The sequence below is a fragment of the Myotis brandtii genome, unplaced genomic scaffold, assembly GCF_000412655.1.
Source record: "Myotis brandtii unplaced genomic scaffold, ASM41265v1 scaffold806, whole genome shotgun sequence".
Taxonomy (NCBI): Eukaryota; Metazoa; Chordata; class Mammalia; order Chiroptera; family Vespertilionidae; genus Myotis; species Myotis brandtii.
In genome coordinates this window covers 1418609-1435428 of record NW_005371249.1, presented here as the reverse complement: position 1 = coordinate 1435428, position 16820 = coordinate 1418609, and the positions used below count along the sequence as shown (strand labels likewise).

At 37.3% G+C, this 16820-nt stretch overlaps 1 protein-coding gene across 14 annotated transcripts in view; it reads right to left on the bottom strand.

Annotated features, from left to right (window-relative positions):
* Positions 1–16820, bottom strand: part of RNF38 (ring finger protein 38) — a 72902-nt gene that overhangs the window by 43208 nt on the left and 12874 nt on the right. For 6 of the 14 annotated variants that reach the window (XM_014531502.1, XM_014531503.1, XM_014531496.1 and 3 more), the window contains one exon: positions 8467–8616. The exons of 3 other annotated variants lie outside the window; for them this stretch is intronic. Coding sequence is in view for 1 of the 11 variants with exons in the window: in XM_005883949.2 (XP_005884011.2) it covers positions 8467–8616; positions 16521–16529 (159 nt within the window). In the remaining 10 variants the exon portion in view is untranslated. Of the gene's footprint in view, positions 1–8466; positions 8617–16520; positions 16698–16820 lie in introns of those variants that run through there. 5 more of the 14 variants (XM_014531504.1, XM_014531497.1, XM_005883949.2 and 2 more) reach the window with 4 other exon arrangements.

Here is a 16820-nt window from a genome sequence, read left to right as displayed (position 1 = left end):
GCCTCTGCCTCGGCCCCTGCACCGGGACCCGGGCTTTCCTCCCTCTGGCCGGCCACAGGCACCGGGGACCCAGGCGGCTTCGCCTGGGCAGGCACCCGGGCCCCTGGCAGCTTCGCCCGGGCCCCAGCTTTTGTCAGGAAGGATGTCCGTAATACGTCCGGTCTATCTGGTCTAATTAGCATTTTACCCTTTTATTAGTATAGATAAAGGAACCAATAAACAGTAGAAGTGAAAAGAAATTACAGGATGATGGCAGGTCCAAAAAGTAATAATTCCAAATTAGAACAAGAAGTCAGAGGACTCTGAGAAAAATACCCTAAATAATGTGGATATCAAAAACAGTAAGAACTTGGAAGTTCTTAATAAAATGTAAGCACATGGATCTCTTGCCATAAGAAACATAAAAGGCAATCGAGTGTCTAAGAAAAACAAATCCATACCATTCTGTCACCTAAAGCATTCTTTGAGTTGAATAGTTTGAAAATTCCATCTCCTCCTCCATGGGCCAAACATGCTACCTGGTTCTGCAACAACTATATAGATATTCCTAATAATATAAAGGATGTCTAATGGTTTTCAATTATTATAATTAACTGAGGACAAGGCAAGAAATATCACTATTATAGTTAGAGAATAGAACAGCCCTAACCAGCTAGCTGAGTTGGTTAGAATGTTGTCGCATTACACCAAGGTTGTGGGTTCAATGCCCGGTTAGGGCACATACAAGAATCAACAATGAATGCATAAATAAGTGAAACAATAAATTGATGTTTTTTTTTTCTCTCTCTCTCTCTCTAAAAATCAATCAATATATAAATTTTAAAAAATAGCAACATTGTAAACTTTGATATGATATAAAGACTTCTGTGACAAAATCATGGACTAAATGTGAAAATCCCAATATAAATATCTAGAAATAATGGCTTGCCGAAGCCGGTTTGGCTCAGTGGATGGAGCGTCGGCCTGCGGACTGAAGGGTCCCAGGTTCGATTCCGGTCAAGGGCATGTACCTGGGTTGCGGGCACATTCCCAGTAGGAGATGTGCAGGAGGCAGCTGATCGATGTTTCTCTCTCATCGATGTTTCTAACTCTCTATCTCTCTCCCTTCCTCTCTGTGGAAAATCAATAAAATATATATTTAAAAAAAATAGAAATAATGGCTTAACACAACAAAAAATACTTTTTAAATGCACTGCTGAACTCAGAAAAAAAAAGAGGAAAAAAGAGGAAATTACTAAGGACCAGAAAGAAAGAGGATAACTGACAACCAGGTTTGGTTTTTGATGTTCCCAGGGAGGACAGAGGACAAGGTCTTATCATTTAGACCCCTGCACAGCCAAACTTTCCAATACTTTCAACAAAAGAGAAGACTAGAAAAAGTCAGCTCACTGGTAATAGAGAGTCCATAACGACAGAGATGTCTACTCAGTTTGGATTGGTAATTGGAAGAAGTATTACTCCTCTAAGAATTCAAACCACAGGTTAGCTTGTCACACCAAGTTTGGGGTTCAAATTTTTCAGTGCCCATGTTATCTATGAACCTCTAAACTTAGAAATTAATATACAACTGGTCCAGAACTAGGCTACCAAAAGGATGCTTGACAGAAGTAAAAGCAAAGCAGAATTTAAAGGGATACTTCCAACTTACCTAAGCCAGCAATTTTCAACTAGTGTGGCACTAGAATTTTTAAAAGGTGCAATACCTGACCTCTTTTCCTTTAGATTGTCAAATTAAAAAATGACAACAGCCAGATGTGAGGACAATCTGGCTGCGACATCTGTCACCCATTGACCACCAGGGTTGATTCACTGGTTACACGGGTTTCCCCCTACTCCTTCACCAATCCATGTGCGTCCCTCCCGAAGCTGCATGTTCCATTGAAGAGGATGACCTTTCCCCCAGAGAAGAGGACCAGTCTTCCACCAAGGGTATATAAGTAGCTCCCCTGCTAGAACTTAAAAAAAACACACAAAAAAACAACAACCAACACAATAGCTATCTGGTGTTAATGAATCAAAATTATTCCTTTTTTTGGTCATATTTGGCAAATATATATATATTTTGTGCCACAGAATTTTAGTAATTAGTTTATGTGCCACGAGATGAAAAAGATTGAAAATTGCTGACCTAAGCCAGTGGTTCTTAAACTTTTGTATGGGTCAAAAAAATGCCAGACTGTTGGGCCCACTACCCAGTCTGATTCAGAAAATTTGAATTGGCCTAATAATTTGCATTTCTAACATGATCCCAGGTAATATTTGCTACTAATAGCCTGGGACTACACTTTGAGAATCACTAAACTAAGAGATAAGGGACTCTCTTAGGGAAAGTCCCTAAGAATAAATTCACCATGACAGAAACATTGGTTTTGAATTCTCAGAAGTTCCTGCCTCTCTCTGTTGATTCTGTGCCAGTGGCTGACTTTTGAAAGTACCAAATGTTGACAACCTAAATCCCTAAGATGCTGATTCAAACCAGGTACAAATACTATACTGGTAGAGTACTGTAGCAATATTACAGTAGAGAATTCAGGTGCAGGTTTAGGGATCAAGGGAGGGGAAGAGGGGGATGAAGGAAGAACGTGAGGAAGGACAGAAGAAAACTAGCTAACTAGTTTTTATACTTAGTATTTAACACCTGATAAAATGAGTATAGGATTATATCTCTTCTTTTTTAAAATATATTTTTATTGATTTCAGAGAGGGAGAGGGTGAGAGAGATAGAAACATGAATGATGAGAGAGAATCATTGATTGGCTGCCTCCTACATACCCCATATTGGGGATGGAGCCCGCAACCAGGGCATGTGCCCTTGACTGGAATCAAACCCAGGACCCTTCAGTCCACAGGCCGACGCTCTATCCACTGAGCCAAACTGGCTAGGGCTATACCTCTATTAATACCAAATCATCATTAAAAGTGAAAACAGCCTTGGCCTATATGCTAAATGGTTAGAGCACCGACCCGAGCACCAGAGGGTCGTACGTTCAATTCCCAGTCAAGGGCACATACCTGGGTTGCAGGTTCAATCCCTGGCCCCAGTTGAGTGCACAGAGGCAACCAATCAGGCACATACCTGGGTTGCAGGTTCAATCCCTGGCTCCAGTTGAGTGCACAGAGGCAACCAATCAATATGTCTCTCTCACACTGATGTGTCTCTCTCTGTCGCTCTCACTCTACCCCTCCCTTCCCCCTTCCACTCTTTCTAAAAAAAAAAAAAAAATCAATGGAAAAAATATCCTCAGATTAACAACAAAAAAGTGAAAACAGCCCTGGAGACATAGAATGCATTCCATGATTCCAAAAAAGCTAATCAGAGATTATTAAACACTAAATGCTATGGGAAAAAAAACATTTAAAATACACACACACACATATATACACTCACATATATATGTAGCTGACCCTTGAACTCAGGGGATAGGGGTGCTGACCCACTGCGTATAACTTCATCAAGCCCCCCACACACATAGATTCCCAGCTGTGGATGAAAAAGCATTTGACCCTTGAGCAACACAGGCTTAAAACTGTGAGTACACATATACTAGGCTTTTTTAGAACAAATACCTGTACTGCTTTTGATATATGATTGGAAGTCCACAGATGCAAAGAGCACTGATCTATGCCATTTTATACAGGAGATGTTACCACCTATGGATTTTGGTATCTGTGGCGATTTTAGAACCAATTCCTTGGATACACTGAGGGACAACTTAAGTTTTTGAGGTATCAAAAATTACAGGATAATTTTTGACTGTGTTGGAGTTGGTACCCCTAATCCACATGTTGTTCAAGGTTCAACTATATGTAGTTCCACTGAAGCACTATATTTTATACACCATGAATCTGTAACTGTAATTTTAAGCTGTAAACACAGACCAATAAAATAAAAAATAAAGCACAAGCATAAACCAACGAAAACAAAAACAATATTAAGAACAACCTGAAATCAAGAGATTCCTCTGAGATAACAACGTGGAGTTATTCTGCTGACAGCTAAAACTCATAGACTAGAAATATAAATTTAGGTTTTTATTATATAGATGGTAGGTTAATGAAGCTGCAGGCATGGACAAAGTCGCCCAAAACAGTTTATACAGTGAAAACAGAGGCCCATACTAAATCTTGAAAAACTCCAAGTAATTAGTTGGTGAGAGGAGAATGCAATATGGTGGTGGAAGCCAGATGAATAAGAGTTACAAGAATTCAACTGAGGTGTCATGTAAAATCAGGGCTGAAAAATATCCACTGTATTTAACAACAGTTAAAATTTCACCAATGTGAAGCTAGTTCTTTAATAATCTTCCTTATGAATTTAAGGATAACTCTGTAAAGTTCTAAAATAAAAAATTTCTAATATTTTGGCTGGATTTTTATTAAGTCTATAATTTCTTTATTTCTTCATATGTATAAATTGTCAAAATTTCAATCACCTGGTTAACTTTAGTAACTTTACAAAAAAGTTATTACATAACTGTCATTAAAATACACACATACACACACATCTCTGAAATTAAGGACTGTGCCAGACATAAAATCTCCACAATGTACCTTATTATTTCATGAAAGCATACTATCTTCAATCACAATTGTTAAATTGGATGGTAATACAGAAACTGCTAATTTGTAAAACTGTAAGGGATTGACAGCAAAGAAATGAAATTTTGGGGGTTGATGAAACTATTCCACACCTTGATTGTGGTGGTTCCACAATCCATAAGCATGCATATATATATATATATAACACACACACACACACACACACACACACACACACACACACACTAGAGGCCCAATGCATGAAATTCGTGCAAGAGTAGGCCTTCCTTCCCCCGGTTACCAGCCCTGGCTTCCCTCTGGCAACCTGGACCTGGGCTTCCCTCGCAGCCCCAGCTTCGTTCAGAAGGTCGTCCAGAAGGACATCTGGTCTAATTAGCATATTACACTTTTATTATTTTATATATATATATATGCCCAGCGACCCAACGGCAGAACGACCAGAGTGCTATAATGCGCACTGACCACCAGGGGGGCAGACGCTCAACGCAGGAGCTGCCCCCTGATGGTCAGTGCACTTCCACAGTGGGAGCGCCACTCAGCTGACTGGGATGAGTGGTGCTCCCACAGCGGGCCAATCCCCATAGGACACGCCCCCCCCACCAGTGCTCGTGCACTGGGCCTCTAGTTTGTTATAATTCACAGACCTCTACACTAAAAGGGTAAGTTTGCCCTAACTGGTTTGGCTCAGTGGATAGAGCATCGGCTTGCAGACTCAAGGGTCCCAGGTTCGATTCCGGTCAAAGGCATGTACCTTGGTTGCGGGCACATACCCAGTGGGGAGTGTGCAGGAGGCAGCTGATAGATGTTTCTCCCTCATCGATGTTTCTAACTCTCTATCCCTCTCCTTTCCTCTCTGTGAAAAAATCAATAAAATATATTTTAAAAAAAATAAAAGAGTAAGTTTTACCGTCTATCAATTATACCACAATTTAAAAAATTTTTTTTTAATTATGAGACACTTTGATTTTTATTTTAAATACAGCTTATTTTTTATAGAGAAGGAAATGCGCCACTTTGGTAAGAAAACCTGAGCAATAAATACAAAGCTATCCCTTTTACAGAAAAATTAATATACCGACTACATGTACATCAGGAAACATATAAGCATATTCATGGCAGCATTGCTTGTAATAATAGTAAAAAACTGGAAACTACCCAAATGTTCATCAAAAAGAGAGGGGATAAACTATAGTATAGTCATATAATAACTGGAATACTAAAAGAAGGAAACTAATTCATCAACACAGCCACATGCATCAATATAGGTGAATCTCAAAATGACAAAAATATACAAAGTATGATACCATTTATATTAAATTTGGAAACTAAATAGTATATAGTATTGAGGGATACTGTATGTGGTAAGGCCATATAGAAAAGCAAAGGGATACTTAACACAAAATTCAGCAGAGGTTTATCCAAGGCAGCAGATGGATGTAACATGGAAGATCACATGGAGACTTCAAAAATATTGGTAACAGTTGAGTTCTAAGCTGGATGGTGTTGTGTGTGTTTTTTTTAAAAATTATACATGTGTTTACCGTATACTTTATAGCTTGCATATATGAAATATTTCATAATTTTAAAAATTAGAAAAGCATGCAAAATTGGAAAGGTATTTACTAGACATAATACAATATAAAGCAAGCAAGTAAAAAAGAATCTAACAAGGACAGTGACAAAACTGATAAACTGTAAAGATGAATGACAAAAAGAGATCAAAACCAAGATGAGCTTTTTGTTCAAAAACTGGGGTTGGAAACCTGGATCCAGGAGAATTATCAACTTTCCTTCTCCTCTGTTACCATTTCAATTATTAGCCACATACCCAAAACCATGCTTAGAATGGGAAAAATCAGTAATTTCTTTTTCCCTAGAGAAGGCTGCAGGGAAAATGATATCCTAGAAAAGATACTAATTTCAGCTAAGATAAGGAAGTAGAGAGGTGCTTTAAGGAAAAAAAAAAAAGAAGAAGAAGAAGAGGTAAGTGAACCTGTTTAAAATGAAGTATTCCAAAGAGAAGGAAAGGTAGAAAGAGTTGGGAGGGCAGGAACGTGGGGGAAAAGCCATGAGTAAGAAAACATGAATACATTAAACTTTCTGAGGACAGAACAGAGCTGAGTAGGGTCTCTTTTTAATGTTGCAACCAAGTTTTATAAGGATGAGAAGAATAATCAGAACTAAAAAACCACACCTAATTTTGGTATAAATTAGTTGAAGGTATCTGACAGTATTTCAAAGGAGATGTGAGAAGGACATACTCCTTTGCTTCATGCAGAACAGTGGGAGGGCAATAAATGGGCAAAGAAAATCTACAGTCTCCTTTGGTGACAAAGTACACTGAGGGCCTTGTTCTCAAATTAGAGAAAAATAAGATGTAAGTTAAATTAGGACTATAAGTAACAATATCTTTCACCTTTTTGCAACACCCAAATAGAATCAGCTCTAAGTCCTGTTTTATTTTCAAAACATGGGTGTAAATCTATTGCAGTTGGCATTTCTCTGAGTTTAAATTAAAGTTAATGTTGTGTTAAAGCCTGAAGACTCAAAGAATAAAGAACATAGAAAACATCACATAACTGTTTTTTTGGTGGCAGTAGCGAAGGTAGTACTAAGTCACTTTTCCCTTATTGGTCTAAATATCAAGGTATTACAGTCTAATGCCATATCAAAAATGGCATTCAATATGCCATTCAGCTCAATACAGAAAACTATATCTCTTAACATGTACTGCATTGTGTTTAAAGAAATACTTATTGATATGTAACGGGCAGTAAGTGGACAAATATAGTAGATAAGAAACAGAAAAAGTTGGATTTGAGTCTCTGCTCTGCCTATAACTAGCTATGTAATTGGGTATATTGGTGTGCTTTTCCAAGCCTGTTTCTTCATCTAGAAAAACCATCCATGATTAGTTTATTATGAGGGTTAAAAACAAAATGAGATAATACATGCAAAGCAGAGAACCTGGCACAAATTCCAACAAGGAATATCAGATAGAAGAATGCTGAATCACCTAAACAGCTAGCCTCAGAAATTCGACATCTTCAATTTAATGTTTCACACATTCCTCTTTCAAAACTACGTAGTCCCAAGCTGCAACCTGTCACTTCCACACAAAAAGAAAATGAGCTGGCTTTTTGTAAAACTTCTAGCCTTATTAGCAACTCTCACTACCTCAGTAAGTTTATATACACATGTACAAATACGTAACATGGACACATTTGCTAACAAAACCTTAGCAAACAAGAAGCAATTCTGTAACTGAGTTTCCTTTGTGGTACCTATGGATTAATGGATTAAAGACTTAGTAGTTAATGAGCATATATATATATATATATGTGCATACATTAGTAATTTTGTTAATAACAATGATTTCAATCCATTCACATCTCATTTTCATTTAATATGTAACGAAATTTTACATCACATTTTACCCACAGGTATCAAAACTCACTGATGGCAACTAACAATGTTTTCTCTAAAATATGCATTACTATATAACTCTGAGCACTAAGCAAATTAGTGACAGCTTTTTAAAAAATGTTATATGCTTCCATTTTTCCTTGCTTACACAATTTCACATATTCTGTAATATTATTTTCTACTAGCCTACAGAATTTGGCCTATTAGGACAAGTGATTAAGACCAAAAGATAAAAAAACAAGAATATAAATGGTCAAAAAATAAACAGCACCTCAAGAGAAGATAAACATTCTTCAGAAAAGCAGGCTGAAATTTTTATATTAAAGAAGTCCTCTAAGAAGAATACTTATTCCCACACAGAACAGAAAATAAGAAGAGGGAAGATACTGAGAATTTTATTTCAAGTCTTCCTAGAAACAACCTAGAATGTTATCTGTGATTTTTCAGCCCTAAGTAGGGAAAGGGTAAATATATAAGAACCTGGAAGAAAGCTTTGAAGTGAGCATCCTCTTGAACGGTAGTGTTCTGATCACTTGGGAGGAGAGGGAACAGGCTCTGAAGTCTCACCCTTTCACAAATCACCTTGTTAGGATGGCCAGGTAGAGGTGCTGAATTGGCCCCGGGAGATATCTGGGAAAAAGAGGGAGAAGAAAAGGATAGTTCATGGCTAGCTGCACCAATGTGGAGAATCATGCCTATGAAGGATAGTCTGGATTTTCTAGGAATTTGATTTAGCAGAGACTGGAAAAAAATTAAAAATTAACCTTAAACATCAAAACAAATGCTAAGGTCAGCAAAGGTTGCCTCTGGCAATGGATTTCTCTTACAAAAACTTTTAAGGCAAAACAGCACTGCTCAAGAACACAAACTCCTTCCTATTTTTCCCATATAATTTCTATTGATATCTTTTCTGTTGGTATTAATTCTGAAATCCTAAAGGATACAGACAAGACTTTATGCTAAGAAAAACTGAGGTAAAAAATTATATATCTTATGTACTGAAAGATAAGTGTCCACCTGAACTAAGATCAATATATTTTCTCATTTTATTTTTTAGTTAAACTTCCAAATGACTGTGCAAAAGAAGACAAATAATTACAGAACATTTGTGGCAAAACTTCTATAGAGATCATAAGCATAAAAAACAAGACCATGGTAATTTCACCTCTATTCAACACAAACCTAGCGACTTTCCTAAGGAATAAAAGGCCAGATCATAAGCCCCAAAGTAAATGACTGCATGTTTTAAATTCATGACTGGATTTCAGGTTAATCCTCTCAGACTCATATGTAAATATACTTCATCTGTAGCATTTTAAATCATGAACATCATGAGTATCACCTGTTCCACTGTGCTTCGGAGTGAACTTCCCCCTTAGGGGTGAGGGTTTGTGGACCTGCCTGTCCGTACACTGAAGACCATGTGTTTTTAGTCTTCTTCACTGCCTCATTCATTCCCTTACATGAGTATCTATTCTGTGACAGGCAATAAACCAAAAAGAGGCATGGTTTACTACCTTCAAGAAGTGTATGCTATGAAAATAAAGCAAATCACTGTACAATATAAAGAGTATCATCTTTCTCTGATAATGATAGATACCAGGTGCTATGAAAGGATAACTAGCAAGTGACAGTCAGGAAACTACGAAATGTTCAGTATGGCTGGTCAATAAGGAAGTAGCTATAGAGCAAGGCAGAAACAGATCATGAAGTGGCTTGCTAGCTATTAATAATCCCAATATAATCAACTTACTTGGTTCTTTTATAAATTTTTGTTTCTGGTTTGTTATCAGCCTGGTAAATAGATAACCATGCCTGTTGGTTAGGAGGAAAATTACTTCCAAAGATCTTCCTAGGAGTAAAAGCGAAACACTTGCAGGCAGTAACTTTAGAATTCATTAGTATTGCTACACAAAATGTTTTAAACATAAATTTAAAGCTTATCTCTGCACTACAAACATGAATGTGCTAATATCCTTTACCACTACGATGAAGTACGAATTGCTGAATCAAGGAACAGTTACTGGCTGCCTCCTGTAAGCAAAGAGTTATGTTAGGAAGAAAGATAAAACACGAATCCCACCCTCAAAAAGCTTATTCTAGTTTTTTTTTTAAAAAAGGATGCAAGTAGCCAACTACAGGATAATGTTTAAAATGCCATAATACAGGAAAAAATTAGAATACAAGTAGGAGCTTGGTTTATTTGAAGGTAAGAGTAAGAAAAAATTTCATAGGAGAAAATGTATTTCAAATTCCTGACTCCTCAATCTAAGGCATTCTTTTTACCACTTTGGCAATTCTCTCCTCTTCTCAAAACAGTCAGTTCCTTTATGTCAATTTCACATTCTTTTGGCAATCTTCTTAAGCTTATAATCTACAAAGTAAGTATCTTTGAAGAGTTACTTTAATAAGGCCATCTGCCTTCAACTATCATACCTAAAGTAGTCTGTATGAATAGCACTCTTACAAACTGCTCCTCCAAGTAGCTGGCTGCGAAAACAAAATCAGAGAATCAGGTTTCCTTTCCTTAATTCTTGTTCCTTTGAAAACTGAAACTGGCAAACCCTGGCCACTAGGGCCACAGTTAATAATTTTGAAGCATAGTCCTCTCCTACCCGCAATATCTTTTGGTCAGAAGCTCTATTTGTCTATAAAAAGGGAGGACAAACAATACAATGGAGAAAAGCTATATTCAATTCCTATAGTTAATACAGATCTGGGACAAAAATTATAGATGCGTTTGAAAAAAAACCAGATGCCCCCACTGAATAAGATAAAATCAGGCACAATCATGTGTGTGTTGGGGAGCCATTAGAATTTTAAGATGGCCTCCAAGACTCCCACCTCTAGTGCACATAGTATGATCCCTCCCTCCCTGGTGTATGGGTAGGACTGTAAATACAGTGAATTTTATTCCCATGAGTAGGTTAAATCACATGACCTAAATTATACAAACTCCTTCACAGAGATGAAGGGATTTTCAGATATAATTAAAATTCCAAGTCGGTTGGTTTGATTTAATCAATCACAAAGGGTAGATTATCCTGGGTAGGCCTGACTTAATCAAAGAAAGCCCGCAAAGAGGAATAGATTCCTTCCTGAAGAGATTCTGCTGTCAAACCCATAGAATAAGCTGCTATGTTGTGAGAACACACATTAAGAGGGCCACGAGGGAGAGAACTGATGGGTCAGGAGCTGAGAGGGGTCACCAGGCAGCTAGCAAGAAAAATCACAAGAACCGTGTTATGCCAACAACCAGTAAGCATGGAAAAGGACATCAAGTCTCTGATGAAATCACAGCTCCCCTCGGGTAAGACCTTAAACAGAGAGCCCCACAGCTAACCTATACCAGGACTCCTGATCCAGGCAAACTGTAAAATAACAGATTTGTGTTTTAAGCTACTAAATTTGTGGTAATTTATTACACAATAGAAAATTAACACTATATATGTCAATTGTTGTACCACATTCAAAGGAAAGTTTCTTCTCTGGAATTTTAGCTATATTAATTTGATTATGAAAGATATAAATAAGACATCTTAAAGCAATAAGCAGTATTAAAAATCTTAATCTTGTAATAGCTAACTTCAAATAAACTGGACTCTCTGTTCTTTTACACACTGCCAGTCAGGATTAGTTGATTTGCTTAAAGCCACACATAAATACTAAGAGCTAAAATTTAAAGGCAAGCCTATCTCCTCTAAGGTTCATACTGAGCCCACAAAAACACCCTATGGTTTAAGAATTTTAAAAGTAACACTCTTCTTTATAATATAGTTGGATTAGTAACTAACAATTATTCCCCAAGGCCTGTTTAAAGCTATATTGTTTTAGTTTTTTTGGGATTAATACTCACCCGAGGATACTTTTCCCATTGATTTTTAGAGAGTGGAAGGGAGAGGAAGAGACAGAGAGAGAAAGAAAAACAACTATGTTGAGAGAGACATCCATTGGTTGCCTCCTGCACGTGCCCCACCTGGGCCGGGATTGAGCCTGCAACTGAGGTCCATGCCCTTGACTGAAATGGAACCCAGGACCTTTCAGTAGTCTGCAGACTGATGTTCTATCCACTGAGCCAAACCAGCTAGGGCTATAATTAAGTGTTTTTAAATATATTTGTTTCCTTCTACATTGTTTCTGACATAAATTTCCATTACTGCTCTAATTCTCCCTCAGTAAAAATTACTGAGGTTATACTATATCTGAAAATTGATACAATTCTATTTTTCTCTAACATGCAAGTGTTGAACATTACAAAGACATGGTAACTTTAACCTTCCCCAGAATGCAACTTATATTTAAAGATTCATGCCAAGAGAACATCCCTGAGATGGGATTAAACCTGCAACTCACACACTTCTCATATTTAATGTTTATTTAAATACTAGAGATCTGGTGCATGAAATTCATGCACGAGTAGAGTCCCTAGGCCTGGCCGGCGATCAGGGCCGATCAGGGCCTTCCAGCTACTGACTGGGGCCTCCTTTTGCTCCACGCCACCCCCTGGTGGTCAGCGCACATCATAGTGAGCAGTTAAACTCCTGGTCGAACTCCTGAGGGGACAATTTGCATATTAGGCTTTTATATATATAGATAATTGTATGGCTAATTCACCCAACATAACTGAGAAAAGCAATGCTTCACAAAACGAAAAGTTATTTAAAATAATTTAACCTTTTGAGTACCAACACATTACTATTTTAAGACATCTTCTGTTTATCTTTTGTTTAATGTGGCCTTTCCCTGATTGGTAACCATAATATAATCAAGAATTTAACCTTTGTCTTAGAGGGTGTGATAATTATCATCAGTTATCGTGCTAAAAAAACACATAGAAGTTAGGTCCAGATATTGTGCCAGAACTTGTTTCCTCCAAAATAGCTTGTGAATACAGCTTGCTTCTTCATTCATTTACATTTTTCTGATAAAGGTGAGACACAGGATGTGCAGGTGTATTAAGTAATGTGCTTTCTACATAATAAAGTGCTCAAAGCCCTAACAGCCTTCTCCAAAATAGCCACATTAATCTCTAGAGGAAAAAAAAATTGTTCACTGTTACTTGCAACTGGTCAGCAGCACTCAAATCATAGCCTAATAGAAGAAGGGAAAAACAAAACAAAAGATGAAGAGTCTTTTTTAGTGTTGACTCCAAGTCCTTCACTTACTTACTCTGTAAGGTCCAGCCAGGTCTGCGTATCTAAAAATGCAGAGGTCAAATTCAAATTATCCAAATAGTCTCACTGTTTCCAGGGTGGCAAATGTTAATCACCTGGAAAGTTATCAGGTAGATTTTATTAACAATTCAAAAGTCTGAATCAGTAATTTTCCTCTGATAAATTCTCAGGTTATACTCCAAAACATGGGAAAAACCATATGTAAAACATGTTCATCACAGCACATTAATATCAATAATTTAAAAGGGAACTAGAAGTAACCTAAATGTTTAACAAGTAAGTTATTTGCTAAATAAGAGTATGGCACCCATGCTTGGTGGATTATTATGCAGTCATTAAATCATTTAAGGACTGGTACTACCTACAGGGTGGGTGGTGGGAGGGAATCATTGCTGTCAAGCACTGGGGCAATCCTTTTTAAAAACAAACTACTATTCCCATTCTTGAGTTAAGGGTCCATGTATTTCTGGAAGCAGAGCAGAGCCAGGATTGGTGAAAGTAGTGGGAAGGTTCCACTCTACCCTTTCTCCCACTCCACAGTCCCATAAATTATTGAGGGGGGAAAGCAGGCATATTACATGTATTGAGAAAGTGGACATAAAGATTAGGAAAAAATTAAGAGTTACACATTCTTTTAATAAATTGTTTCTTTCCTTCCCTCTCACAAATCCAGATTTGCCTGTACAAAGATTATTCTCCCCTCAAGGAAATGTGTCTAAAATAATTTTACTTGGAACTGGTAACTTCTTAGTAGATTGCTAACTCTTCAAGATTTAGCTCCAAGAATTACATGGATTTAGAAAAAGTCCAGACCACGACTAGTTCAAATAAATACAAAAATTGTGTGTGTATTTGAAAAGATGAAGTGTGACTATGCTCTTTATGATTCTTATTAAATAAAAATCATAATTAATTCAAATATTTATTGCATATTTACCATGTGTTAGATGCTGTGAATACAATGGGAAAAAAGAAACAGTCCTTGCCCTCAAAGATATTCAGTCTAGTGAAGCAATTCAACAGAAACTATAAATGAAGATAATTGGGCCCCCTAACAAAAGGGGTTAGAGCAGCGGTTCTCAACCTGTGGGTCGCGACCCCTTTGGGGGTCGAACGACCATTTCACAGGGGTCGCCTAACTATATCCTGCATATCAGATATTTACATTACGATTCATAACAGTAGCAAAACTACAGTTATTAAGTAGCAACGAAAATAATTTTATGGTTGGGGGTCACCATAACATAAGGAACTGTATTAAAGGGTCGCGGCATTAGGAAGGTTGAGAACCACTGGGTTAGAGGAAAGTATTCAAATAGAGGGAGAAGGTAAAGTGTTTAAATCCTTAAAAAAAAAGGAGCATGAAAAGATATGTGTGTGTGTGTGTGTGTGTTGTGTGTGTGTGTGACTGTATACATGGCCCCTCTTCATCTATTTGCTCAAATTTCTCGCTAATTTATTGTATGTTTGCTTTATCTCCTCCAGATAGACAATATCAGATATAGGAACTTAACATTTGCTGAATGAACTAGACCTGTTGGGTTCAAATGTGTATTTACAATCTGTATACTCTCAAATAAAGCAAGCCATGAATTAACCGAAGTAGCACAGAAGTGAAAATGAACAGAGGCAATAGGAAAACAACCAGAAAACCAGTAAGTAGACCTAGACATTACAGAACAATCATAGGACTAATCAAGAACTATCTTCCCAGCAAAATGAATTACATAATGGTGGTGGCCTAACCAAAACTGGGGCAGCACAGAGAGAAATAGATAGAATAGACTGGAAATAGAAGACAAAGATAATCTTGATCAATAATCTTTCAATGCTGATCAATCATTTTGGAGATTTTTACCTAAGGATTTTTTAGCCATGCTTCCCATCTATGGCCTTGGAAAAAAGTAAAAAGTGAGCACAAATAAAATGTAACTAAAAGTCTGACCCAAAGCTGTTGGCAGAGAGACAATAGAACTACACTCTACATTATGATGCTATCAGACTTAGTTATATCTAACATGCTCTGTCCACCTTTCATCAAAAATCAGGCTACTCTAGTAAATTCCCAATTTTTATTCAGATTAACACTTGCAAACTTAATTTAGCTTTAAAAACAAACGGGTATATAAACTTCACAAATATAGAATCACAAACTACCTTCTCTAGAATCACAAAAGATATCAAAGGTAGATAAACCACAAAAATCATTTAAAATAAACTCTCATATTTTACAGATGAAGACCCGAGGCTCACATGGCTAGTCTGTTGCAAAACTGATCCCAAAGCTGTTGGCAGAGAGACAATAGAACTACACTCTACATTATGATGCTATCAGACTTAGTTATATCTAACATGCTCTGTCCACCTTTCATCAAAAATCAGGCTACTCTAGTAAATTCCCAATTTTTATTCAGATTAACACTTGCAAACTTAATTTAGCTTTAAAAACAAACGGGTATATAAACTTCACAAATATAGAATCACAAACTACCTTCTCTAGAATCACAAAAGATATCAAAGGTAGATAAACCACAAAAATCATTTAAAATAAACTCATATTTTACAGATGAAGACCCGAGGCTCACATGGCTAGTCTGTTGGCAAAACTGATTCAACTATAGATTCTAAAAAGCCACAAGTTCTCTTGGAAATAGGCATTACAGAAAATGATCAAAATCAACTTAAAATCAAAGCCCTACCATAGACTGAAGGTTTAATAGGTTTTTCAAAAAATGAAAGATATTATGCTAGTGAGATATTAAGCCAGCAAAAACTGGAGAAAGGGGAAAATCCAGTTATTAATTTCATCTTTTGATTGCAGTACGTCCCAGCTTCACTGCCACTGATCTGATACCTATATTTGTTCTTGCGTTGTCACTTCTATATAAATCCAATTTCTATTAGACCGTATTCTCCAAAAACAGGAACCATTTTACCTTGATTCCAACTGTCCCTAGATCCTTATTGTTTTCATAAAAACTGTGTGAATGGATTAAAAAAAAATTTAAGCCTAGTTACCAGGGCTGCTTGCTATTTAAAGGAATTCTGTGATAAATGTGTTAACCATACTGCAATCAAGGCCAAATAGGCTCTAAAAAGACATATACTTACATTTTCGTACATTAAGTGCGCCTCCTTAAGAAAAAAATGCCATTCATATGATTTTAGCAATAGTTACATGTTAAGTATTCATGTTTCTATTTATGATGGAAGAATTAGCATGCCTAACTTCTGAGTATAGGCATACAACACTTTTGCAGCACAAAGAAAAAGCGAGGTCCCTTTCAAGTCTTACACACGACAATGTAAACTTTATTTTTTAGCCCTGAATCATCTGAAAACTCCCGGTTCAAAACCAACCTCTCTCATTCTTCAGCCCTGAAAAGAAGAACTTTCATCCCCTGAGAACAAAACACAGCCTGTCCAGAAACCCGCTGTGGCAGAAGGACGCGAGAAAGGTCCCTTCCGACTGGTTCCACGTTCTCCTGGGTGACATCATTTCACCTGCGCCTTGGCAAACAGGAAGGTAGCCAGAGAGCGAGGCCATCTGCCAGGGGCAGCTGGCTGGAGCTCCTGCTGGCTGGGCCCACTCCTCGCCACCGCCTGGGAGACAAAGCAAGGCCCGGCCGCGCCCCTGCGAACACCGGACAACCACACCTC